At 49.9% G+C, this 27,082-nt stretch overlaps 1 protein-coding gene across 4 annotated transcripts in view; it reads right to left on the bottom strand.

Annotated features, from left to right (window-relative positions):
* The window catches only part of VAV1 (vav guanine nucleotide exchange factor 1), a 48,141-nt gene that overhangs the window by 1,681 nt on the left and 19,378 nt on the right, over positions 1–27,082 (bottom strand). Inside the window, exons 2-26 of one of the 4 annotated variants that reach the window (XM_078443484.2) lie at positions 25,596–25,712; positions 25,014–25,072; positions 24,829–24,897; positions 23,585–23,696; positions 23,398–23,493; positions 22,357–22,425; positions 22,105–22,208; positions 21,430–21,529; positions 20,685–20,780; positions 20,416–20,484; positions 20,071–20,157; positions 19,875–19,960; positions 19,427–19,559; positions 18,992–19,101; positions 17,913–18,014; positions 17,574–17,671; positions 17,464–17,486; positions 17,246–17,291; positions 14,398–14,534; positions 13,998–14,063; positions 9,913–9,944; positions 6,309–6,425; positions 4,728–4,815; positions 2,809–2,929; positions 1,508–1,659 (exon numbers count right to left, since the gene is read on the bottom strand). In XM_078443484.2, the coding sequence (XP_078299610.2) occupies positions 1,508–1,659; positions 2,809–2,929; positions 4,728–4,815; positions 6,309–6,425; positions 9,913–9,944; positions 13,998–14,063; positions 14,398–14,534; positions 17,246–17,291; positions 17,464–17,486; positions 17,574–17,671; positions 17,913–18,014; positions 18,992–19,101; positions 19,427–19,559; positions 19,875–19,960; positions 20,071–20,157; positions 20,416–20,484; positions 20,685–20,780; positions 21,430–21,529; positions 22,105–22,208; positions 22,357–22,425; positions 23,398–23,493; positions 23,585–23,696; positions 24,829–24,897; positions 25,014–25,072; positions 25,596–25,712 (2,289 nt within the window). The remainder of the gene's footprint in view (positions 1–1,507; positions 1,660–2,808; positions 2,930–4,727; positions 4,816–6,308; positions 6,426–9,912; positions 9,945–13,997; positions 14,064–14,397; positions 14,535–17,245; positions 17,292–17,463; positions 17,487–17,573; positions 17,672–17,912; positions 18,015–18,991; positions 19,102–19,426; positions 19,560–19,874; positions 19,961–20,070; positions 20,158–20,415; positions 20,485–20,684; positions 20,781–21,429; positions 21,530–22,104; positions 22,209–22,356; positions 22,426–23,397; positions 23,494–23,584; positions 23,697–24,828; positions 24,898–25,013; positions 25,073–25,595; positions 25,713–27,082) is intronic. The other 3 variants (XM_078443485.2, XM_078443487.2, XM_078443486.2) reach the window with 3 other exon arrangements.

The following is a 27,082-nucleotide window of genomic DNA, read 5'->3' as shown; positions in this document are numbered from 1 at the left end:
CAACACCACTTATCCCTATTCTTGGCTTTATTTTTCTCCATAGCACTTGTCAGCATCTTGTTGATTATATACGTTACTTATTTATTAGCTTGTTGTCTGTCTCCATACCCCTGCTACCCCATGAGCTCCCCAAGGGCAGGGATTCCTGTCTGTATTATTCATTAGATTCCCAAGAGCCTAGAATAGTTCTGGCACACAAGAGATTAATAAATATTTCTTAAAAGGATGGATGGATGGAAGGATAGACAGATGCATGGATGGATGGATGGATGCGTGGATGGGTGGGTGGGGACACAGATGGGTAGATGGGCGGGTGGGTGGATGGATGGATGGATGAGTAGAGGGGTAGTGGGATGGATGGATGGATAGATGGGTAGACGGATGGATGGATGGATGAGTAGAGGGGGAGTGGGATGGACAGATGGATTGATGGGTGGATGGATGGGTGAATGGATGGATGGTGCACGGATGGGTGGATGGATACAATGATGGGTGAATTCATCATAGCCCAGACCTTCCCATATACCCCCAAAAGGCTCTCTCAAACCCCAACTGTCCTCCACTGCATACTGAACTTACCTTCCACAATTCTTAAAAAAAAAAAAAAAATGTTCACCTAAGCAATTATCCAGGCTGTTTTTTCACGTATGTCCCCCCCTGGTAGAACATAAGCTCCTGACCAGTGTCCTTATCATCATTCAACAAATATTTTTGAGAAGCCATTACAAGCGAGGCAGTGTTCTAGAGACTAGGAATTAATTCATGGGTTAAATAAAGAAGACTCCCTGCCTTTGTGAGACAAAAATAAGAACCAGGTAGAAACGAACTTCGTTTGTTAGAGGTCCCTCCTGACAGTCCGAATTCAAGCAGGCAAAAAAGCACAAAAGGCAAGAGTGGTCAGTTCCAATTATGCCTCTTCATGCATTCAATATTTATGTGCCACACACTGTTCCAGGCACTGGTGACCCCGCAGTTAACAAGATAGACAAAAATCCCTCCCTCCGTGTCCCCCAAACATGCCAATCACTCTCACCTCAGGGCCTTTGCACATGCTGGTCTCTGCCTGGAATACTTCCCACTACCCCCTCTATGATCTTCTCACCTGGCTAACTTCACTCATCCCTCAGGGAAAACCTTGGCCTCTCTGAAGTGCTTCTGACCTGCTCCCATCCTGCCCTGTGATTCCCCTTCTCAACCCTGACCACTCAGCATTGTACCTGCTTGGTTACAAGTCTAGCGTCTTCACTAGACTATGAGTTTCATGAGGACAGTGCCTGAACAGCACTCATTTTTGTCTCCCAGCACCCAGAAGAATGCCGGACACATAGTAGGCTTTCAGGAAATAAATGCAAGTTATGTGAAGGAATGAAGTCTTTATGTCCTTTCCTCCCCTCTGACCAGGGAAGACCTCCCCACCTGCTCCATTCCACAATTCCAGTACACCTCCACTAAAGCCAGGTCATCCCCATGCCCTTTCCCCAGGCTGCCAAGATTCACCCCAACTCACCCGGCCATAGATCTCCCCTCGCCACCAGCCCTGTTGCCCCTTCTTGTTAAGGATCTTGATGATGTCACCCTCCTTGAGGGACAGCTCTGATCGGTCCCGGGCACAGAAGTCATAGCGTGCTTTGGCTGTACCAAAATACTTGGTGCTTCCTGCTGTGTAGGGGAGAGCAGAAGTGGGCAAAGGGCTTGGAGCAGATACCCACCCACCATCTGCTTTCAGGAAGGTAACAGGAGGATGGAAAGTCCCTCAATGCTTCTTTGTGCAGAGGATTAGATGCCCTGAGAGGACACAACTGTACTTCTGGAATCATCTTTCCAGCCCAACCAGTATCCAAATTTAGAAAATAATGCCATTTGTGTCTTTTTTTTAATGGTTTCTCTATATCTATAATGAAAGAAACAGAGGAAAGCTATGGAAAAATTCATTTTACGCTGTTAATATTAATTATCCTCAAGAGGACCAAGGGTAGAAAAAGAGGAATAAAAGAAAGATGAACAGGAGGGGGGGGGGGGGGAAGACACAGAACATTTTTCATAGTAAAATATTAAGCAACACTGTGGAATGTAAAACTACTCTGTAGTATTTCTGCAAATGTGCTGAGATCCGTGTATACATCAGGGCAAATCAGCAATGTGCAGACAGATACATTTATTTCACTGGGTGATGGGGATCCTCCGTTAAGGATTGGAGTCCTGATGTTATGTTGCTGCTGCTTTTTCAAAAATGTAATATTTTAACAATAATTAATTAAAAAAATTTTTTTGTACATTTATTTTTGAGAGACAGAGTGAGACAAAGTGAGAGTGGGGGAGGGGCAGAGAGAGAGGGTGACACAGGATCGGAAGCAGGCTCCAGGCTCCGAGCTGTCAGCACAGAGCCCGCCGTGGGGCTCGAACCCACAGACCGTGAGATCATGACCTGAGCCGAAGTCGGACGCTCAACTGACTGAGCCACCCAGGCGCCCCACAATAATTAATTTTTAAATCCCTCTTTTTAAAAAAAATTCTGGATGTATAAGAATTCAGAAACTTCAGGATGCGCTCCAGCAAAATGAAATGTGAATCAGAGTAAGGAATTTAAAAAATAAGGAAAAATATGGAAAACAAGAAATACAGACACAGGCTAAATAATTCTTGATATTGTATTTGAGAAGTCAAATGCAATCGTTAAGAAAAAATTCCTTAAGCATATGTTGTAATTATTTTAGTTCACAGCAAACTGTATCCAACATCCCAGATAATGTCAGTGAACCTATGGGTGAGAGAGGCAATTTTAGATACTCATTAGCGCTTGATATTGACCTCTACCTGGTGGTTTGCTGATGGCTCTCCTCTCAGGCTCCTTGAAGGGGAACTGCAGGCAGGTGTCCAGAGACTTGAAGCAGTCCTTCAGGGAATTCTGCTGGTAAAATTCCACCAGCTCCTGGAGGGACAGAGGGACGGAAGCTCTGCCAGTGGGCCAGCCCATGAGGGGCCAGGGCTGGAAGGGGTTACAGCTAACTCCTTGGGTGCAGCAGATCCCTCTTCTGACCTCCCTGGCAAGTGACTCCTGGACTGTTCCCCATGACAGGGGGCTCATTCCCTTCCTGAGCAACCAGGACTGTTTTATGGGGAAGAGATCACATTGCCTAAAGCTGGTTCTCTTAACAGCCAACTCACTTGATAATAAATTTAACAAATAATCAACTTGCCTGATAACTAGCTCACCAAAATCAACCCCCCCCCCGCCATGGATATCAAGAACCTTATTTTTATAATTATTATAATAAGAATAATTCTGTTTATTGAACACCTACTATGTGCCGGTCAGTGTGCAATCACACATCATCAGAATGTCCTAACAACCGTGAAAGGTGAATACATTCATGATTCCCCCATTTTAAAAATGGAGAAACTGAGTCACAGAGAAGCCAAGTTCCTTGTCCAGGGTCTCATATCTGGAAAAGGGCAGATCCAGAATATAGTCCCCTGGAGGAAAGGGGCAATAGAATGTAGTAGCTAAGACAAAACAAAATGTCTCATGGTTTGGAGTTCTAGATTTCAAAAATGCCAGCATTATGAAAGACCAAAAAAAAAGAAAAAGAAAAAAAGAGAGAGAGAGAAAGAGACATTTTAGAAAGACTGACAAACTATTACAAATGAAAAGAGACTAAGGAGACAAAAGCTAAATGCAATGTGTGATCCTTAATTATATCCTGGAGGAAAAAATAGAGCTATAAAAGATATATACGGGGCCATCAGAGAGTTTGGAAATTGGACTGCATATTACATAAATTTTGCAGCAATGCTCAACTTCCTGGGTATAATAATGATACTGTGATGAGGTTCAAGAATGTCTTGGCTCTTATGGATATTCATGCTAAAGTATTTTTTGAAGAAGGGTCTTGACACCTGCAGCTTACTCTTATATACAGCAGATTAAATGTGTGTAGGGGGCGGGGAGGGATTAACAGAGGACACAAAAGAGGTAACAATTAGTAAATGTACATGAAAGATTCATGAATGTTCCTCTCACTATTCCAGTAACTTTTTGGAAATTTTTCAGAAATAAAAAAAAAAAAAATGAGGAGCAAAATTTTCAGAAACAAGTTTGGGAGAGGGAAAAAAATTGTGGAATAAATTAACAGTCCCTAACCTTTCAGGGAGCCAAAGATCCATTGGAGGATCGAGTGAAATCTGAGACCCTCACCTCCAAGAAAAATACATTCAGGTATGTGCAAAATTCTGGATGTTCTACCAGAGGACCCAAAGCTCGGCAGGGATCCACAGACCGTAGGTAAGATCCATGTGTTAGACCCATGGGCTTAAAATGTCTAAAAGATTGCCCAAAATTACAAGGCACCAAACAGGCATTTGAATTCTCAGTGAAAAGATCATTGAACAGATGAGGTCTTGAAACAAGACCAATGCTCTTCTGTGACACAAGGTAAGGACAAAACATCGATTTCACCTGCATGTGAAATGGGATGTCCCACAGTGACTTAAGGGAACACTGGAGTTCTTTCTACAGCATGTCTGGCACTCACTAAGTGCTCAGTAAATGCTCATTGCCATTCATCATCAGCCATCAGGGGAATGAGTTGAAGGCCAATTGTTCCACAGTGTTCTTTGAGAGGCTTCTCTGAGTGTGTGAAGGTGGTGGGGGAGGTCCCAAGATGGAGCTTCAGGGAGGGCCCTGCCTTGATGCTGGGAGACTGGGGATGGGGTAGATTGGCCCTTACCGTAAGCCCCCGGAAAGCCTTCTTCTCTGTAATCCGGTACAATCCTTCTGCTGTCATGATTTTAATGTGTTTGACCTCAACATTATACCTGGAAGCAGTGAGAGAGAGGCCCGGATGGTCAATGGGCCCTGAGGCTGGGGACCCAAGCTCATCTGTCCCCTGCCAGGTGTCAGCCCCAGTCTATACACCCCCAACCATGGAAGGCACAATCTTGACAAATTCAGGGAGGGCGAGACCACTGAATCACCTTCCCTGATTCAGAGGGTTGTTAAGAAGTCACAAAGATCTTGTAAAGAAAGACACGCTCTATAACAGAGAAGATGAGATCTATCCTTCCCCCAAGACGAAGGACCTAGAATCTATAGGATGGGAAAAGAGACCCATTTCCACCTAGATGGCAGACCACAGATCAGTAAGGGCATGGAAGAGATATTCACATCTGCCAACAAGGAAACCTAGATAACAACAACAACAACAACAACAACAACAAAAATCTGACTACAGAAAACTAGAAATGATGAGGAAAGAAAATGCTGAGCTCTCAAAAAAGCAAGGGAAATTCCCAATGGCCAGAAATGAGGTTGAAACTAAAAACCAAGCTTATTGCATGAACTGCTACCCTACAGGGTTTGTTTATTTTGGTCACCAAGTATCTTATGCCTTGATGACCCCACAGAGACATGGGATGAGTTACTGGGTCCACGGAGGTGGAGTTAGCAGTGAGACCTGCCTACACCCCATAAGCCTGGACGGTCAGATGCTACATCCTCTAGAAAAACCACCCATCGCACAGGCAGCCAATAAAAAAGGTCTGTCTCAGACTCAACACAGAAAAGTCACCCTTGTGAATTCAGAACCTCAGACCTGCCCTCATGCAGGTTTTGGTGTTTGAACTTAAACCACATGTACAGCCTGGGAAGCTAAAGAATTAACCTAAAAACAAATCCACCTGTGGGTGACCCCAATGAAAACAGATGCAAAATCTCTGGACACCCAAGCAGCAGAAGACTGCCACCAGGAAAGCCCCGCCCGAGATCACAAGACAAAATTTCAGGGGCGCCTGGGCAGCTCAGTTGGTTAAGCATCCGACTCTTGATTCTGGCTCAGGTCGTGATCTCACGGTTCGTGGGATAGAGCCCCGTGTTGGGCTCTGTGCTGACAGTGCAGAGCCTGCTTGGGATTCTCTCTCTCCCTCTTGCTCAGCCCCTCCCCCCCCCCTCTCTCTCTAAATAAATAAACTTAAGGAAAAAAAGACAAAATTACAAAACCAACCAGGAAACAAGTCACCATGAGTGAGAAGCTCACACAACAGACAGACATGAGTGAAGGGACCCACTAGCCTTGGGTCCAGGTGGCACTTCTGCCTCCCACTAGGATGAGCTAAATGCCTTTTGGAGACTGTCTGGGAGGCATATGTTTTTCTTGCAGGTGTCAGTCAAGTAAAAGGAATAAGATGGATAAAAACACCCAGGACGCCACAGGGCTCAGTGAGAGATGGCTGTCAGGATAGTTCATTCCCTTCCTCCCAGGCTCCTTCCTGCAGCACCCAAATCACAGGGAGTCAGGGGTGGGAGGAGTTACTTAATGCTGATGGCAAATTCTGCTGAGTCCTTCACCCTCTGCCGCACCAAGAACGTCCCATCCGAGCGGTTGGTGAGGATACTTTCTGCCCCGGCGCGCTCCATGGGGCCAGCGTACCTGTCAGGATGCATCAGGGAGAGAGGTCCACACGGCCCCTATGCTTGAGCCCCCACGTTGTCATACTGAGGCCACTCTTTCCCCCATCCTGTGATTTTTCAGCAGGTGGCAGTCCCAGGGCAGGCTGCTCCAAAATGGGCCACTTTGGTGTCAAGACTATTTTGGGTTAAAAAGCAATCAAAACTCTTTGTCTTCCCCCCGCCGCCCCACCCGACCAAAAAAAAAAGAAACTGCCCCAAACGGATTCGGACAGAGCACCTGCTGGGGGCAAAGAGCTGTCAGCAGACACGTCCATTAGTCTACGAACAAAGTACCACGGACACAGAGGAACCTAGCAAGTCCTGTTTGATCAAATCCTCTGTGACCCACGGCTTTTGAGTGGCCCAGCAAACATATGTGTACCAAAGATTTCCTCTTCTTCATCTTCCAGAGAAGTGCCTTCCTTCCCTTTCAAGTCCCACACCGCTGCTCCCTTCTCCTTGGTTCAGAATGACGTACGTGCCTCCGTTTGCCCGACTATCTTGGGATTTCAGCGTCTGGGTGGCGTCCCCACACACACAAAATTCAATTTGACTTTTCTCCTCTCACTCTGTGTCGTGTCAATCTGATTCTTAGTTCCCCTAGAAGGACCTTGAAGGGGACGGGAATTCTGGCTCCCTGACATGCCCTTTTATAATGAACTGGTAATCTCCTAAGTAAACCATTTTCCTGCATTCTGGGAGTTTGTGTTAGCAAACTGGGGACGACGTTGTGGGAACCTCTAATTTACAGCCGGTTGGTGGGAGGTCCTGGAAGCCTGGACTGGACATTGGCAGCCTCCTGGGAACCGACCCCTAACCGGTGGGGACTGCAGTCATCTCTAGGTGGGCAGTGTCAGAAATGAACTGAACTGGATGACAGCCAGCTGAGAGGGGAGAATTGCAGAACTGCGTAGATGTGGGGAAAAACCCACACGCTCGGCTGAGACTGTGAGTGTAGAAAAGCAGACGTTTTCCCCTTTACTCTGGAATTTGGCATTACTGGGACGGGCATTTACCGCATCCACACTACTCGCCCGTCTCTGTGGCCACCAGGACAGAAGCTGGATGAGAGCGGTGAGACACTAGCCTCGGAGACCAACTGCGAAGAGGGAGCCAAAATACTCCGCCAGCAAGGTAAAAGATAGCAAATGAAGTAAGGAGTATTTTAATGCAATATTTTTAAAAGTCAAAATGATTGCCAAAGCAGCCAGAAAGGGAGCAAGGCTCTGACATGCACCGCTTTGTGGACGGATCCTGAACATAGGATGCTCAGAAAAGAGAGCCAGAAACAAAAGGCCATGGAGTGTGTGGTCCCATGTGTGTGGAATGTCCAGAAAAGGCACATCCACAGAGAGGAAGGGGTCAGAGGTAGGTGCTGGGGGCTGGGGAGGCAGAGGGGTGACCACACACAGGGGCAGGGTTTCCTTTGGGGGGATGGAATGTTCTAGACTTATAGTGATGATGGCCACCCAACCTTGTGAACGTAGTAAATGCCACTGGATATAAATATATTTGTGCCGTAATGTAAATATATAACATAAAGAATATATATTAATATATTATATATTAATTATATACATAATTAATTATATGACTCTATATTATATAACTATATATTATAATTATAATATATAGTTATATAATATATTATATAATATATACTATACTATAATTATAATATATAGTTATATAATATGTTATATAATATATACTATACTATAATATATATTAATTAATTATATTATAATTAATATATCATATATTAATATATGTTATAGATAATATACAATTATGCGTGACACATAAATGTGAATATGAACGTATTATGTTATAACTAAATACATAACACACATACTATTTACTAGTTTTGGATGATATGTAATTACAGATGATATATAAATGTGGATATGAATATATTTATGCTGCAAATGTAAATATATATCAAATAATATACCATTAACTTGAGGTAATATATAACTATATATGATATATGCATGTGAATATGTAATATAAACATAAATACTAACATAAATGCCACTTTAAACGGTTAGTTGTACGTTATGTGGATTTCACCTCAGGTTTTGAAATGAATGCAAAAGAAAATGCATGGTGAACAAAATGCCAAGGCTTTAAATAAAGACAAGATCCACCTCCATACTCATGGGTTCAACTCTTTCTACCCCCAGCCCTGTCAGGTCCTGTCTTTATTTACAGTTTTGAGATTTTGCTTATCATGGATTTAGTGTGCCTTGCTTTCGATTATTTTAAATGCCACATTGAACCATCACGGATCTCAATGCCTGAGTGTTTGGCTGCCTCCTCCAATTCTGCACCTAAAGTGCGGGTCTCGCTCTCCTGATACAGTTCCACGCCTGGTGACCACATCCCAGCAGGGGAGGGCAGACACCAGGTCTGAATCCTGGCTCTGCTACTTGGCTGCTCTGTGACCTTGGGAGCTGATTTTGCCACACTCTGAGCCCCAGTTTTCTCTTCTAAAAAAAAGGAGGATAAAACTACCCTCTGCAGAGGACATTTCTGACCAGACGTGGCTGAGGCGCCTAACACGTGATCTGTCAGCATCATGACTTTCCAGAGGCAGTAAGGTCAGGCTCTGGAGTCAGGCAGATGGGCTCCATCCCATCTCCGTTTCCTTCCTCACTGTGTGACATTGAACAAGTCACTTCCCCTCTCTGAGCCTCGGTTGCCTCCTTCTTCCCCAAAAGGAAAGGAGAGTGGCAAAGGGTTGGTATGAAAATTCAATGCGCTCCCTAAAGCACGGACACAGCAGCCATAAAAACAGTCCCGTGTTACATCATCTAAGAGGCCAGTGATCATAAAAGGCACTGTTCCTTCATGGGCCATTATGAAATAAAAACCACTACCCATAAAAGTAGGCAGAAGACTGATATTCCATCGATTGTAAAAGCGATTGCAATGTCAGAGATGTTAAAAACATGAAAAATAAAAAGTGCTTACTGTGTGCCAGGCACAGGACTAACAGCCCATTAAAGCCTTACAACAGCCCTAGGAAGCTAAGTCGGTTTTAGTCTATTTTCCGGAAAGGAAAGCTGAAGCACAGAGAGGTTGAGTTACTGGCCCAAGGTCACACAGCCGGGAAATACTGGACTCAGGATTTGAACCCTGTCAGTGGGCTCCAGAAGCAACACTGTAAACACCCGCCCCTCACTGCTCTACATTCAATAGGTGCTCAAAAAACAGGGGCGAGGGGCTGCTGGTAACATCACCACCATCATTTTCCTTCCAGTGAGGCCCTAATCGCCCAAAGTCAGGGACCTTCTTTTGTCTGCTTGCGCCTCAGCAGCCCTGGGCCCAGGGCTCCATCCAGCACTCGATGCCCAGAGTTCAAAAAATGAATGAGATATTGGTTTGGAGTCGCCTTCCGTGCCCAGCCAGGGAACCCACCCCAGGGGGCCCAAGTTGAAAATAAGAAAGGTAGTTCCACTCACCAGAGATGAACAGTCAGGTCCTGAGGGGGACCCTGGGGACACAGAGACCGAGACTTAGGGTAAAGAGCCAAGGTTAGCAACGGAGTGCAGGGTGCATCACTCATATACTCATTCACTCTGCCATCATTTATTGAGTGTTTATTATATGCCAGGCACCGTGCTATTCACTGAAGACACAGCCTCAGAATCTAATGGGAGAGACTGGTCCACTTCCAGTCAGGGGTTGTCCAGCCACTGTGGTAGCATGACCCTCAAGTTAAGAATGGATTTTATGGGGCGCCTGGGTGGCTCAGTCGGTTGAGCGTCCGGCTTCGGCTCAGGTCATGATCTCGCGGTCCGTGAGTTTAAGCCCCGCGTCGGGCTCTGTGCTGACAGCTCAGAGCCTGGAGCCTGTTTCGGATTCTGTGTCTCCCTCTCTCTGACCCTCCCCCGTTCATGCTCTGTCTCTCTCTGTCTCAAAAATAAATAAACGTTAAAAAAAAATTAAAAAAAAATAATGGATTTTACATTTTTAAATGGTTGACAAAAACCAAAGGAAGAATAATATTGCTCGGCATGTGAAGATGGGGTGAAGTTCACATGCCAAGGTCCAGAAATTCAGTTTTATTGGGACAATGGTCAGGCTCACTCATTTGCACATCGTCTGTGCTGCTTTTGTACCATTTTGGCAGAGGTGAGAAATCACAAAGAGAGCATCTGACCCACAAAGATGAAAATCTATATTATCTGTCTGTTTACAGAGAGCCCAACCCCTGGTCTGAATACATGTAAACGTGCACACTTTCACCACATTAGGACGGCTATTGTAAAATAACAAAAAACAAACAAAACAAAACAAGAACAGAAAAATAACAAGTGTTGGGAAGGATATAGGGAAATTGGAAACCTTGTTGCGTTACGGGCAGAAATGTGAAATGGTACAGGTACTACTGAAAACAGACGGTGGTTCCTGAAAACCTAAAACTAGAATTACCATATGGCCCAGCGATTGGTCTTCCGGGTATCTACCCGAAAGAATTAAAAGCAGGGATTCGAAGAGATATTTACACATCCGTGTTCCTAGCAACGTTACCCATGATTGCCAAAGGGTTAGGTCTCCATCAACAGATGGACAGATAAACCAAATGTGGTATGCACACACAATGGATTATTAGCCATAAGAAGACGGACATTCTGACATCTGTTACAACATGGATGAACTCTGAAAATGTTATGCTCACTGAAAAAGCTGGTCTCAAAGGGACACATATACCACTCATCCGAGGTCCCTAGAGGAGTCAAATTCACAGAGACAGGCAGTAGATGGTGGGAGCCAGGGGCTGGGGGACGGGGTGGGGACTTAGTGTTTCAGCTCTGCAGGATGGAGAGCTCTGGAAATGGACAGTGGTGGTGGTTGCACAAACGTACGAATGTACCTAATGCCACTGAACTGTATACTCAAAGATGGCTAAAATGGTAAATTTTATACAATTTGTGTTTGACCATAATTTAAAAATAGTAATAATATGGGGCGCCTGGGGGCCTCAGTCAGTTGAGCGTCCGACTTCAGCTCAGGTCATGATCTCACAGTCTGGGTTGGAGCCCCGTGTCGGGCTCTGTGCTGACAGCTCAGAGCCTGGAGCCCGCTTGGGATTCTCTCTCTCCCTCCCCTTCTCTCTGTCCCTCCTCGACTTGCCCTCTTTCTCAAAATAAAAAAAAATAAACTTAGAAAAAAACAACAAAAATAAAAATAGTAATAGAAAGAATGTGGAACTACCACCTGTATCTAGTTCTGAAACATCACTCCAAAAGAAAACCCAAACACATCACCCATTAAACAGTCGGTCCCAAAGCCCCCCACCTCCAGCATCTGGGAACCACCAATCTGCTCTCTGTTCCTGTGGATGTACCTAGTTGAGACATTTCACATAAATGAAATGATTGCAAAATGTACTATACCACTGAAGTGTGCACTTTAAGATGGTTTTTATGTTTTTCAAATTTCACCTCAATTTGTTTTAAAGGGGAAGAAAAGAATGAAATATTCTGTGCACAACATGAAAAGATCCCAAGATATATTAAAAGGCAAGCAGGGGGCTGCAAAATAGTATTAAGTCTTCTGAATAAATCATGGGGCAAATGAGAATTGCTATTCTTATCGACTTAGTATGTATATTAAGAAACTCCAGACAGACACTCATAAAACAAATACAATAGTAGCTATCTTGTAAGGTAGGTGGGACCAGGAGGATGGAATCCTTCAGTAGAAAGGAGAATTGTGTTTTTTTTCTATCTTTTCTCAGAGGCTTCATTGTAATGAGAGAGAAGGAGGCTAGGACAGGTGTAGTTTTAAGAAGGCAGTACATTTGGAGGCAGAAATTGGAGAGATGCCCAGATCTTGGCTTCTGAATGCCGTGTCCCACTGAAAGGACCACGGCTCCTTGGAAAAACAGTTGATTCCAAGACTGAGGCATGGGAAGTACAAGGTAGGTCTGGTTTTGTGCCAGAAAATAAGGAACAGCTCAGAGAATGATGGGGACATATCAAAAGGACAGATGAGCCAGCCTGATGGGGCTCCCGCTGGCCAAAGCTGGGACCATTTTTAGAATAAGAATCCACAGGCATTCCCTGAGATACATACATGCATACATACCTGATTGATTAGTAATTAGATAGATACCTGCCTACATAGAATTATAGATGTTCGATACCTATATAGGTAGGTAGATTGATATATAAATAATTGATGGACACACAGAGACACAGATAGATAGATAGCTGATCATTAGATATACAGATGCCTGATTGATAGGTAGGTTGAGTGACTGATTGACTGACTGACTGACAGAAAGGGAGGCAGCTCATCCTTACATCTGCTAATAAACTTGGACAGAACAATGACGTTGGAAATGCATAGCTCCACAGTGGAGAAACCTGGGAGACCTCAGGCCAAAAAAGAAAAAAAAAAAATCTCTAAAAGACAATTTAGGGAAAATTGTCAAAATTAAATATGGACTACAGGTTAAATTGTAGTATAATGTCAATGTCAAGTGTTAAATTCATGGTTGTTAAAATCACACTATGGTTGGGGCGCCTGGGTGGCTCAGTCGGTTAAGCGTCCGACTTCAGCTCAGGTCACGATCTCACGGTCCGTGAGTTCGAGCCCCGTGTCGGGCTCTGGGCTGATGGCTCAGAGCCTGGAGCCTGCTTCCGATTCTGTGTCTCCCCCTCTCTCTGCCCCTCCCCCATTCATGCTCTGTCTCTCTCTCTGTCTCAAAAATAAATAAACGTTTAAAAAAAAAAATCACGCTATGGTTATGTAAGAAAAGGTTCTTGTTCTCAGGAGGTATTTAAGGGTGAAGGGAAAATATATCTGTAAACTTACTTTTAAATGTCTCAGGAAAACAATAATATGAAATTTTTAAATAAAATAAAATGTGCAGAGAAAGAGCAAATGTGGACAGCTGGTGAATCTGGGAAAGGCTATTTGGAGTTGCTCGCATTATTGTAGCCACCTTTCTGGAAGTCTGAAATGATACACAATTCAAGCAACAGAAGGGGAGTTTCCCTCTGCGGGTTCCTATTTGGGCTGTGAAGCAGGCAGAGGGGTATCTGCAGTGAGGGAGAGGTCTGGGGAGATGGGAAAGACCTGAGGTCATCGTAGAGCGAGGGGGTTGGGTGAGCAGAGACTGGGCACAGTGTGGGCAGGTGTGTCCACAGGAGCTGGGCTGAGAGGCCTGGGTGGCCCCAGCACCTGATGGGATAGCACTCGCTGCCTCTGAAAGGAAGCCAGTGACTGGCCAGCCTTCTGGCCACCCCAGATTTTCTGCAGTACCAGGGAGAGGACCTTCATACAGGGAGAATCAAGAGGGAAAGGATTGGTCATCATTCTCCGTGTAACCCCCGTCTCCCCGCCTCCACTCTGGGCTTGGTCGACACATTAGGCAGAGCACGGAGTTTGGGAATGACTTACGGAGTTTGGGAATGACTTACCGTGATGGGCAGCCCCTCTCTATCTCAGGGGTGTTAATTCAAGGCTTCCCGCCCTCGCAGGACCCTCTCCAGACCCCCCTTGCCCTCTCTCCATCCAGATTTGAGGCACTTACATGCACGTAGGGCTTGACCCTGTTACAGGGAAACCAGCCAACTTCATTGGTAGCCGTATTCCTGCCCTAAAAATCCGGGAGGGAAAGACACGGACGCAGAAGTTACTTGCATTCACGTGCGTGCATGTGTGTGTGCCCATCTTTCTACCCACTGGCCATCTGCCCACCCATCCATCCCTCTGTGGCCCGCATGACCCATGGAGTTCTAGCCAGTATCAACCACCTGGCAAGACGGCCAGCTCAGAAGGGCCGGGCCAGCCCTAGAAATCCCCATGTATAACACCCTCCCCAGATGCCTCGTCCAGACCAGCCTCCCCTTGCCAAAGACTTCCCGGGACCGCCTACACCCATGACCCCACACTCAGATCCTTCTCCATCACTCCCACCGCCCAGCCTGTACCTCCCACCAGTTCTGTTCGGCCTCAGCCTTGGTGAGCTCCACGATGTCTCCGGGGTTGAGCCGCAGGAAAGGACCAATGGCTCCAGGTGGTGGGGGAAGCCCATAGTATTCCTGGCACACCTCCATCTTGGGCAGGCCTGGAGGGAAGGGAAGGTGGTGGCTCAGTGCGGTTGGCGGCCACGGATTTTCAGACCTGAGCCTCACCACCCTCCAGGATGGCGAAAATTAGAGACCAAGAGAAACACACCCTTGTGTGTGCCAAAAGTCCGAGACGGGCTGTCTTCGCAAGAGCCCCAAACTGGAAACAACCCAATGGCCTCAATGGAATGTATAAACTGAGTGTGACAGAAGCACACAACAGAATGTGACACAGCAATGAACAAATTACTGTCACAAGCAACCACGCCAATGAGTCTCACCAACACGACGCAGGAGGAGGACATACCACAGGATTTCATTTTTACGAAGTTCAAGGAAAGGCAAAACTGACCTATGGTGGTAGGGGTCTAAGAGTGGTCCCCTTGGAGAGCCAGGCGGGGGGGGAGGGGGGGGCGCTGAACAGCAGTCTGGTAAAGCCTTCTGTGTGGAGGAGTTGAATAATCTCTCCTGTCCAGCAGGGCAGTCATTAGTCAGAGGTGGTGAGCGAGAGCTCACAATGTGGCTAGTGTGGCTGAGTACGGGAGTTTTAAGGTTATTTAAATTAGTTTCAATTTGCATTGGACAGTGTAGTTCTAGAATTCGGTGAAACGTTCCATATCTTGATCTATGTGGTGGTTACAGGGGTAGAAATTCATGGCGCCATGCAGTTAAGATTTGCTCACTTATACACATTACAGTATGTATTTTCTATCTCAATAAACAGTGTGTGTGTCTGTATATATATATATACAGACACACACATACGTATGCATATATATAATGGATATGTACAAATGTGTGTATTAATACATATATACAATATGCATAAATATAAATACATATAATAGATACACACACACTTACTTTTCTAAATGTGCATCTATTTTTGACAGAGAGAGAGTGCAGAGGAGGGGCAGAGAGAGAGGGAGAGAGAATTCCAAGCAGGCAGTGCAGAACCTGATGTGGGGCTTGAACTCATGAACTGTGAGATCATGTCCTGAGCCTAAATCAAGAGTCGGACACTTAACCAACTAAGCCACCCAGGCACCCCTACACACACACACACACACGCACACACATAAATATTTCCCTCTATTGAGGACATTTGGGTTGTTTCTGGTTTTTGACAAATAAAGCTGACATACACTTTTGTATAAAACGGATTATACAACGCATATAAATCTATGTATAATTATATATACGTTCTTCTTATTGAATCATTTGTTTCTAATTTTTTATTACTTCAAATAAAGCTGATATATCTATCTATAGACACAGATTATAGATATCTATAGATCTTTGCACACTGACATCTATATATGAATATACATAGACACGGATAGATAGATATGAAATCTGAGCCTTTACACTGACTCTGTATTATTATGAGCAAAGGTTTTACTTCCTCAGCCACACCAAACTGTTCTCACATGTTTAATGCTGCCTGGCTTCCCTGCCCCAGCCTTTGCGCATGCCATTCCCTCTGCCTGGAACACCCCTGCCCTCCTCCCCACCTGCCTAACCCTCTCATCCATCAAATGTCTGCCTAAATGTCTCCTCCTCTGAGAAGCCTTCCCTGAAGGCTCAGATCTGTCAAGTCCCCCAGGTTCTATGTTCCAGAGAACCTTCTAGTCCACCCACTACAAGGTAATGTCTTAAAATTCTCTCCCTCACCACTGGTCTCAGAGCTTCTGGAGGATGAGAGGCCCCAGATGTGACCACGTATACAGTAGATATTGAACACAAGGCACCCATCACTGCTGTGATGCCACAAAATTCATCAACATAGGAATGAGTCCAGCCTTTCCCCCCTGCCATTGGGCTAAAATGAATCTGTGCCCTCCACTTCCCCATCCTGGAGTGGAGGGCACTCTGCTGAAACTATAGATCATGATAAGATTCTGTGGCACAGAATCAAGAGGAGAGGAGGTAAGGACCACCAGAGGCGTGCCGCGTTGGAAAGCAAGGAAAAAGAGGCGGTGAAGAGGAGAAATTGGACGGTAAGATAAAGAGCACCTTTACAAGGATGGCTCCTGCCCCATGCCTTCTCTTCCTAGTGTTTGAGCAAAGCAAGTAAATAATTTGGGTCATTTTTAAAGTTTTTTTAATGTTATTATTTTTTTTTTTAATTTTTTTTTTCAACGTTTTTTTTTTTTTTAATTTATTTTTGGGACAGAGAGAGACAGAGCATGAACGGGGGAGGGGCAGAGAGAGAGGGAGACACAGAATCGGAAACAGGCTCCAGGCTCCGAGCCATCAGCCCAGAGCCTGACGCGGGGCTCGAACTCACGGACCGCGAGATCGTGACCGACCTGGCTGAAGTCGGACGCTTAACCGACTGCGCCACCCAGGCGCGCCTAATGTTATTTATTTTTGAGAGAGAGAAGGAGACAGCATGAGCAGGGAGGGGCAGAGACACAGAATCCGAAGCAGGCTCCGAGCTGTCGGCACAGAGCCCGATGCGGGGCTCGAACCCACCAACCACGAGATCATGACCTGGGCCAAAGTCAGACGCTCAACCGACTGACTGAGCCACCCGGGCGCCCCCAGTTGGTTATCTTTAAATTCCTTTCGGGTTTCTAGGACTGCAACCAATGGCTCACAGCTTTACAAGCAGGACCTTATGTGATCGTTAATATAACTGTTGAGATCTGGGGCAGAGGCCAGGCTTCCTCCTGCCCCACAAAATGCCCACCCCCCTCAGACTCACCCAGGTCATTCCGCTTTTTGTCCTGAGGTCGGCGATGTGGCTTATCCTGGAGGGAGACAGCAAGACTGCAAGTGTGGCTCCCCAGGCCCAGCCTGGGGCCCCCTCAGCTCCTATGTGAGCACCCAGCAAAGGACCATGCCCACTGCTGGGGTCTCCTGGGTCACCCTTCCTTATCCCCCATGATTTCTCATACAGAGAAAGGAGAATGAGGGTCTTACCTTCTTCATAGTTCCTGAAAAATCTATGGGGGGGTGGGGAAGGAAATAGTTAGCATGGAAATCCCCCCCACAGGACCAAGCCCACCTGCCCCAGTCTCTCCCACTGGTACCTTGCCCATGTCGGCCACATGGAGGGACCCTTCCCAGACACTCCTTGTGTGCAGGTGCCCGGCACCGATGACAACGGTAACCCTGATAGAAAGTGCCTCTGGGATGCCAAGGGGAGATTAAGGGACGTCAGTGATGTTGACTGGACACAGCCGATCATTTTGCCAACAACGTGAAGGGTGCCCTTGGGTTCTCTTCAGGGCAAGAGAGAGATGCAGAAGCGGAAGCCCAAGGGAGAGCCTCCCACCTCCCAACCCAGGGGACAGACAGCCAGAGAAGCCCCTCTGAGGAGGATGAGCTGACCGCACCCAGGCCCCAGGCCCATCCCCCCAGACCCCTACCTCAGCAGCATCTGGCAAGCCTTGCATGACGTGGTCTCCTCAAAGGAGAACATCTGGAAGTCGTGCCCGTTGGCAGTAGCGTTCTCAGGGTAGATGTTGGAGCTGGAGAGGGGAGAGAATTCCCCGTGACGGAACAGTATTCAGCCACACAAGGGAATGAAGTACCAACACGTGCTGCCCTTTGGACGTATCGGGGCAGCCATACTGGATACGCTACATAAACCATAAGCCGTATCTCCAGCCCTCCACTGATGGGCATTTGGGTGGAGACAGAGAGCAGACCGGTGGTTGCCAGGGGCTGGGAGCAGGGGAAATGGGGACTGAGTACTACATGGGTGCAGGGTTTCCTTTTGGGGGGATGACAATGTTTTGGAACTTAGAGGTGGTGGTTACACAATATCGTGATGCACTAAATGCCATTGAATCATACACTTTAAAATAGCGAAATTTTTGTTACGTGAGTTTCATCTCAAGAAGACGAAGGAAGGGAGCCTGGGGGGCTCAGTCAGGTTAGCATCCGACTCTTGATTTCGGCTCAGGTCACGATCTCACTGTTTGTGAGACTGAGCCCCTCTTGGGGCTCTGTGCTGACAGTGCAGAGCCTGCTTGGGATTCTCTCTCTCCTTCTCTCTCTCTCTGCTCCTCCCTCACACACACACACACACACACACTCTTGCTCTCTCTCTCAAAATAAATAAAACAAACATTAAGAAGAAAAAGAGGAAGGAGGAGTAGGAGGAGAGGAAAGGGAAGGGGAAGGATAAACGGAAGGAGAAGAAGAAGGAAGAGAAGGAGGGAGAGGAGTGGGAGGAGGGGGAGAGGGAGGAAGGGGAGGAGGAGGAGGAAAAGAAGAAAAAGGAGGAGGAAGAGGGGTTCAGGCTGGTGGCTGAAGCTCACACACAGAACACTGACATTCTGAGGATGCAGACAGCATTAAAAGCCTATGCTTCCCATTTCGCAGATGGGGAAGCTGAGGTTCAGAGTGGCCCTACGGAACAGAGCACAACTGCCTCTCAGCCCCTGTCCACTGCAGAGTCCTCTGAGGACAGGGGGTGGGGGAGGAGGGGGGGGGGTCTCACATGGCCATCTCGAACTGCTCCAGCCACTTCTTCTTTAGTTCTCGTGTCTTAAAGAACAGCTCATAGCCCTGGGAACCTTGGTCCTCGATCAGGAGAAACATGTGAGTCCACTGCAGGGAACAGGGTTCAGAATGAAGACACCCAGTCTGCAGAGGATGGGACCACACACCCTCTTCACCCCTACCCCTGTGGGGAGGAAAGGGTCAGCCCCGTAACAGCCTCTCTGCCCTTCTGAGAAACTGGGCGCGGGCACCCTTGGAAGGGTCTGCCTGGGAGAACCAAACATACGTGCACAAATCTAAGACCACGCGTGTCTTACACACACACACACACACACACACACACACACACACACGCACGGGCATTCTAAAGCTCGAGTGCAGAGCCTCAGCTCTCCCAGCCCTGGGGACCCCAGATCTGGCTTCGGAGCCCCACCTTCTTGTTTTCTCGCTCTCCAGAGGAATCATCTCGAACCTGGAAGCTTTGCAGATCCACAACATTCTTGAGGTCGTAGGAGTCCCCTCGGCGCTTGCAGATGAGCAGAGCTTTGTCGAGCAGGAAGGCGTACCTGAGAGCAACTTGGGTCAGGGGCCTCTGTCTGGCTCCCCTCGGCCAGCTCCTCCCCACCAGCTCCACCTTCCTGGCCCCACCCGGCTGTCCGTGTGGGACTCCCGTCCTTCTCCTCCTCTGTGGCCAGCTTGGCAGGATTGGCCTACCCATCCTGACCTCGGCCATAAGATCCTGCCGGGTCCCAAGCACCTGCTGGTCTTGGCTCCACCCACACGTCCACGCTGGTCCCGCCCCGCCCGCCCACCTAGGCCCCACCCCCTGGTGTAACTAGAAATCCCGCCCCGCCTTTCCGGTACCTGTTGGCTCTGCTTACCGGTCCATCTTGGAGCGCCTCTCCACTGAGGTGATCTTGAGCTCCCCATCGATCTTGGGCCGGCCATAGTGGGCCAGAGACTGGTCCTACGCAGCAGGAAGAGGGTCTGGCAAGGGGCCACCCAGGGGGAGGCCGAACACCCTCCCACCCCACCCCCGCGGCCACACCCCTGGCCCGTCCTGCCCTGCCCCCTCACCAGGTTCTCGATGGACAGCTGGAAATTGGTGATCTGCCGTAACGTCTCGTTGTCCCGCTTGACCTCATTCACACACTGTGCCAGGTCCTGGGGGTGGGGCAGGGGTGAGCCTGGGCCCCCAGCCTGGCCAATCCCCTATCTGGTTGGGCATAGGGGGTCAGCCCCAACCAGGGGCTGGCAGGAGGCGTAGAAAGGGCATCCCCGCATGTACTGTCCCCAAGCGAGACGCTAGGAATCACTCGCTGGTCACATGGGCGTGTGGTCATTGATGAGAGGAGGGGTTGCCCGTGGGTGTGACCGTGTGCCCTGCCTCGAACGTGTACACGCCTGTGTGTGACCACTCACCCTCATGGCGTCCAGGGCCTGCCTCAAGTTCTCCTTCTCCATCACGTCCTGTGTGTGTTTGACCAGCTCCTGCGCAGCCCATGGAGACAGACATCACCTGGGCCTGCCCTCTCCTCTTGGGGACCCTCCAGACAAGCCTGGCCTGCCAGCTTCCTCCTTCCTCCCAGAGGGTGCCAGGCCCCAGCCCCGGGAAGACCGCTCTGCCCCACGCCTGTGACACGGAGAGGGAGACAAACCAAGCCCTTGCCTGGGGGCCCCCACTCGTGCACCTGGAGAAGGAGGTGATACTTGAGCACCCGCTGCATGGGCACCATCAGCAGGTCCCGCAAGGTGAACCTCCCGTTGTTTGCTCGCTGAGAACACTCCTGGGGGGGTCAGAGAAAGGGATGAGCACGATGAGGTGGAGACAGGTGTGGATTTTTCTAGAACCTGAGGCATCATCGGGGAAACAGTGAAGGAAGAATTTCCTGGAAGGCTGGCAAACACTGCCTGAGGCAGGATTCCAGGAGCTGAGTGGAGCTGGGGAGGGAGCGGGGGACAGGGCTGCAGGGTCCCCACAGTGGAGACCGACAAGGCCGGATGGACGGTGCATGCAGGTGGCCCGTCCTCATTTCTGCCCTGTAGATACACTGGTTCCGGGGCGGGGGGGGGGGGGGGCGGGGGGGGGGTGCTCAGCCCAGGATCGGGGCTCAGTGTGAGTTGGGACTCAGCCCAGACTTGGGGCACGGCCAAGGCTGGGACTCAGCGCAGGCTGGACTGGGGCTCAGCCTGGAGTCAGAGCTGAGGTCGGGGTCAGGACTGAGTCCAGAGTCGGGGTTCAGCGGGGGGTCAGGGCTCAGGGCTCCCGCCCACCTCTTCCTGCTCCCTTTCTCCCACTCAGCTGGGCAGTACCTCCCACCCCAAACCCTGGCTGGGCTGCGATAGGAAGTAGCACCACCAGCTCTGTCTCCTCCCCACTGCCCCTGGGGCCTGGGAAGGGGTAAGAGAGCCCCCCAGATGGCGCCCGGGCCCTACCTCCAGCTTCATTTGCACATCCTCCCGGGCGGCGGCCACATGGTCCAGATGCTTGCTGGCTGACTCCACCTGGCTGCAGTAGCGGCCGTAGACGAGGAACCTGAGGGAAGGACAGGTGGCTGGGTAACGGTGGCCCGCACCATGGTCAGGCAAATCTGGGTGTCAGTCCAGGCCCTGCCTCTTCCCAGATGGTCTGAGCCTCAGTCTCCCCATCTGTAAAACGGGCATGACAATGGCACCTCCCACATGGAGCCACTGAAGCACCGGAGGGAGATGATGCGTAAGACACGCTTAGCACTCGGTATATTGTGTCCTCAATGTTCACTCATCTAACAAGCACTTACGGAGCACCTACTGTGTGCCGGGCCCTGTGCCCAGCACTTTAGGCATCCGTTTATTTCATCCTCACCCTGGGAGGTACATTCTGCGCCACGCTGATTTGATGGGTGTGGCAGCGGATGCTCAGAGAGGTTCAGTGAGTCGACAGTGCCACACAGCCCGGCAGAGGCAGAGCTGGGGACTGACCTACAAGTGGCCAGTCCCTTCCCTTGCCCACGAGCAGAGAGGGAACAGCCCTGCCTGTCCGGTAGCCTCTGAGGGCAAGGTCGACCAAATGCCCGGCGCGGGCAGGACGGGGTGACTTCCGGGGGTCTGGGCTGGCCGGCTGAGTCTCACCTCTCCTTGTATTTGATGAACACCTGGTAGAGGGTGGGCGCGCCTGGGGTGCCCAGGACTTCCTTCATCTCCTTTAGGAAGAGAGTGTGCACACGAAGCAGGTCCTACTCAGAGGAAGGAGTGGGGGCTGGGGTTCAGGAGGCCCACCCTGCAGTGCTCAACTCCCAGCCCCCACTCTCCAGGCACAGGTGGAGCCAGCAGGTCGTCCCCACTGGACAGACGCCCGGGAGGGCTGGGGACCGGCCAGCTCACCTCGATGTTGATGAAGATAATCTCAATGTCTTGGGGTTTGAGGAACCGTTGCAGGGGCTTCATGAAATGCTGCAGGAGCGGGGAGAGCAGGATGAAGGGGGCAGGACCCCTCCCTCCGGCCCAGGCCCAGGGAGCCGGGGACAAGGAGACAGAGTCAGAGACCAACAGAAAGAGAGGCTGAGAGACAGAGATGCACCACGGCCACCCAAACACCTGTTCGCGGCTGTTCACGCCAGCGTTATTCGCAACAGTCGAAAAGGAGGGACCAACCCGAACGTCCAGCGATGGGTGAACGGATAACAAGATGGGGTCCACCCACCCACCAGAATGTCGCTCAGCCACGAAGAGGAGCGACACTGGCACACGTGGACGGACCCCGAACACACGACGCTCGGTGAGAGAACCGGACACAGAGGGCCACGTCGTGTGTGATGCCACGTGTGTGCAATGCCCAGAACAGACACATCCACGGAGACAGAAAGTAGGTTAGCGGCTTCCAGGGGCTCTGCAGAAGGACAGGGGCGTAGGGGGTGATGGCTGAAGGGTACGGGGTTTCTTTGGGGTGGGATGACGAAAATGTTCTAAAATTAAACAGTGGCGATGGTTACACCAAAAACCACTGAATTGTCCACATAAAGGGGTGAATTGTATGGTACGTTGAGCTCATCTCGATAAAGCTGTTGAAAAAGCAATGGCCAAAGGGAAGAAAATAGAAGGTCGGAGAGACAGTAATAGACACAGGTGGACAGAGGTGAGGACACAGGAAAAGATACAGACAGGGATAGAGGGACACCCAGGGAAAGGGAGACCGAGGAAGAAGGAAGGACAGACCGATCAAGTCAGGAGATGGCATGAAAGAGAAAACCGGCGGCAGAGAGAGAGAAGAAACAAAACAATGGGGACAGAGAGGAACCCCAGGCCCGCTTGGGACACACGGGGCTTCTAGGCACGGCCCAGAGGCCGCCGCTCGGGCCGGGGGACGCGCACCTGCCCGCCCAGCTCCCGCGCATGCGCCCCCGGGGCTGGGTCAGAGCCCCGCACCTGTTGGATGGATCCCAGCGTGTCCGTGTACTTCTCCTCCGTCTGCTGGATCTCCCGCAGGCAGCAACACCGCTTGTCATACTCTGTCATCTTGGCCTGAGAGTGGGGAGCACAGGTCGGTGTTGGGGGGCGCGCCCCCCTCCCCCCACCATGAGGCCTCCCAGACGCCACGCTCCGCCCCACGCACCGGCATGGGCACCGGCTCCGCGGAGCGCATGAGGTCTTCGTAGATCTCATCACCCTCCGCCTCCTCGTTCTCCACACAGTCATACAGGTCCTCATCCTCTTCCACCGTGTCGCTGCGGGGTGTGGGGTCAGCTAGGGCCACCGGAGCCCCCAGGCCAGGGACCCCTCAGACCCCTCCCAGATCAAACTCTTGTCCCCTCAGGCCCCCCAGGGCAGAACTATGTCCCCTCTGACCCCCCAGGACAGGGCCATGTCCCCTCTGACCCCCAGGGCAGGGCCATGTCCCCTCAGACCCCCCCAGGGCAGGGCCATGTCCCCTCTGACCCCCCAGGGCAGGGCCACGTCCCCTCAGACCCCCCCCCCAGGGCAGGGCCATGTCCCCTCAGACCCCCCAGGGCAGGGCCATGTCCCCTCAGACCCCCCAGGGCAGGGCCATGTCCCCTCAGACCCTCCCAGGGCAGGGCCATGTCCCCTCCGACCCCCCAGGGCAGGGCCATGTCCCCTCAGACCCCTCCCAGATCAAACTCTTGTCCCCTCAGGCCCCCCAGGGCAAAACTATGTCCCCTCAGACCCCCCAGGACAGGGTCATGTCCCCTCTGACCCCCAGGGCAGGGCCATGTCCCCTCAGACCCCCCCCAGGGCAGGGCCATGTCCCCTCTGACCCCCCAGGGCAGGGCCACGTCCCCTCAGACCCCCCCCCCAGGGCAGGGCCATGTCCCCTCAGACCCCCCAGGGCAGGGCCATGTCTCCTCAGACCCCCCAGGGCAGGGCCATGTCCCCTCAGACCCCCCAGGGCAGGGCCATGTCCCCTCTGACCCCCCAGGGCAGGGCCACGTCCCCTCAGACCCCCCCCCCCAGGGCAGGGCCACGTCCCCTCAGACCCCCAGGGTAGAACCATATCCCCTCAGACTCCTCCCAGATCAAACTCATGTCCCCTCAGGCCCCCCAGGGCAGAACCATGTCCCCTCAGACACCCCCAGGGCAGGGCCATGTCCCCTCCGACCCCCCAGGGCAGGGCCATGTCCCCTCCGACCCCCCAGGGCAGGGCCATGTCCCCTCAGACCCCTAGGGCAGGGCCATGTCCCCTCCGACCCCCCAGGGCAGGGCCATGTCCCCTCCGACCCTCCAGGGCAGGGCCATGTCCCCTCAGACCCCTAGGGCAGGGCCATGTCCCCTCCGACCCCCCAGGGCAGGGCCATGTCACCTCCGACCCCCCAGGACAGGGTGGTGGTCCCAGACACTCACTCGATCTGGTCAGACAGGCCACTGTAGATGTCTTCATCACCCACGGTCTCCTCCTCAGTGGGGAAGGGCCTGAGGGAGCCCGGATGGTATGAGCCAGAGGCCTGGGGGCCAGGGACGGGGACTTGCAGGAGGGGTAGGACTGGAGCCAGGTCAGCCCAAGGATGCCAGCTCAAATGGTTACTCACATGATCCCCTTATTCTGGGCAATCGGGGTCCAGGACAGAGCAGACAGGGTGTAGATGACCTGTGACAAGGGCCATGGGCCACTCAGTAAGCCCCTTGCCCACCCACGTGCCAGAACACAGGCTCAGACGCCAACCCCCGAGGCTAGATTATCACAGTTAGACTCCATTCCCCTGGGAGCTAATTCAGGGTTTTCTCCCCCTTCCCACTGTTCTGTGTGAGCAGATCAGGGTTCCCTTAACTGAGCACCCACCACTCGATCCCCTAACTCTATGCAATCGTCATAACCACTCAGAAAGGATAGGATGATATTATTCCTGTGTTACAAAGGAGGCACCTAGGGCTCAGAGAGGCATGGCCACAGATCTGAGGTCACACAACCAGTTAGCAAAGCAGGGACTAGAACCCAGTTGTGCATACCCCAAGCCAACCCCTTTGCACCTGGTGTATGGCCTGGTCTGACTTCTCTGTCCTTCCCCCCAACAGCACTTAGATTTCCCAGCATAAATGTTCATGGAAACGAACGGAAATCCAATCTTCCACCTCTCTGTGCCCAGCTCACGGGAAGTTCAGCACCAGCTTACCTTCCCAAAATCCTGGACATCAAAGAGGTCAAAGGCCTCAAAGAGTTCACTCCGCTTGAGGCCAAACTTCTCACAGCAGGTAGACAAGAAGGTACGTATGTTCTTAAGGCACAGGAACTGCGAGGAGAGACAGAAATGGGGGTGGAGGGAACATAACGGGACAGGGGAGAAGCTGAACCCTAGGCAGTCTGACTTGGGAACTGGCATGGAAGGGGGGAAAAGAAGGCACAGCCTCCCTCTCACACCCTCTTCTGATAAAGATAAGTGTACCTGAAGCTTGATCTACCCCTGAAATCTTTTTTTATTGAGGCAAAATTCACATAACATAAAGGTAACCATTAACTGATAACAAAATGTATTCCGTACCTACAATGGAATATTACACAGCCAGAAAAAGGAGGGGAATTTTGATTTATGCTACAACATGGATGAATTTGGAAAACATTATGCTCAGTGAAATAAGCCAGACACAGAAGGATAAGCCAGAACAATGATTATATGATTCCACTTATATGAGGTCCCTAGAGTAGGCAAATTAATAGAGACAAAAAGTAGACGGTGGGAGCCAGGGTTGGAGGAGGGAATGGGGAGTTAGTGTTTAATGGGGACAGAGTTTCTGTTGGGGAAGAGGAACAGTTTTGGGTACCGTGGTAATGCTTACACAGCACTGTGAATGGGTTTAATGCTACTGAATTGTACACTTACAAATGGTTAAAATGATAAGTATTCTGTTATTTATATATTCTCCAGTTTATATAAATTTGTATTTATATTTATCAAATATATTTGTATCATTCTATTTATGTATATAATATTGTGTCTCTTTTACCATAATAAAAAACCTAACCATTAACCACTTTAATTTTTTGAAGTTTATTTATTTTTTGGGGGGGAGGGAGGGGAGGGGCAGAGAGAGAAGGGGAGAGAAAATCCCAAGCAGGCTCCACACTGTCAGCGCAGAGCCCAAAGTGGGGCTCAAACTCACGAACCACGAGATCATGACCTGAGCCGAAGCTGGATGCTTAACCAACTGAGCCACCCAGGCGCCCCCCAACCATTAGCCATATTAAAATTACACTTCGGTGACATTTAGCATATTTGCAATGTCATGCAATGATCAATTCATCTAGTTCCAAGACACTTTTCTCAGCCCACAAAGAAACCCTGTACCCATTAAGCAGTCACCTGTCATTCTGCACTCTCTTCCTTCTCCCTGGGAACCAGTGTCTGTTTTCTGTCCCTACGTATTCACCTATGTCCATAACTGATAAGTAGATAAACAAAACGAGGCATATCCATACAATGGAATATTATAAAGCCATACAAAGTAGCAAAGTACGGATACATGCTACAAAATGGATAACCCTCAAAACTGTGATGCCCAGTGAAAGTGGCCAGGCACAAAAGGTCACATATCGTATGGCGCCATTTATAGGAAACATCCCTGAAGGTTGCAATTTCACGAGTCAACGCATTCCTTTCCTGTT

This window comes from Panthera onca, chromosome A2, assembly GCF_046562875.1.
Source record: "Panthera onca isolate mPanOnc1 chromosome A2, mPanOnc1 haplotype 2, whole genome shotgun sequence".
In the NCBI taxonomy this organism is placed as follows: domain Eukaryota; kingdom Metazoa; phylum Chordata; class Mammalia; order Carnivora; family Felidae; genus Panthera; species Panthera onca.
This window is presented reverse-complemented; position numbering and strand designations above follow the sequence as displayed.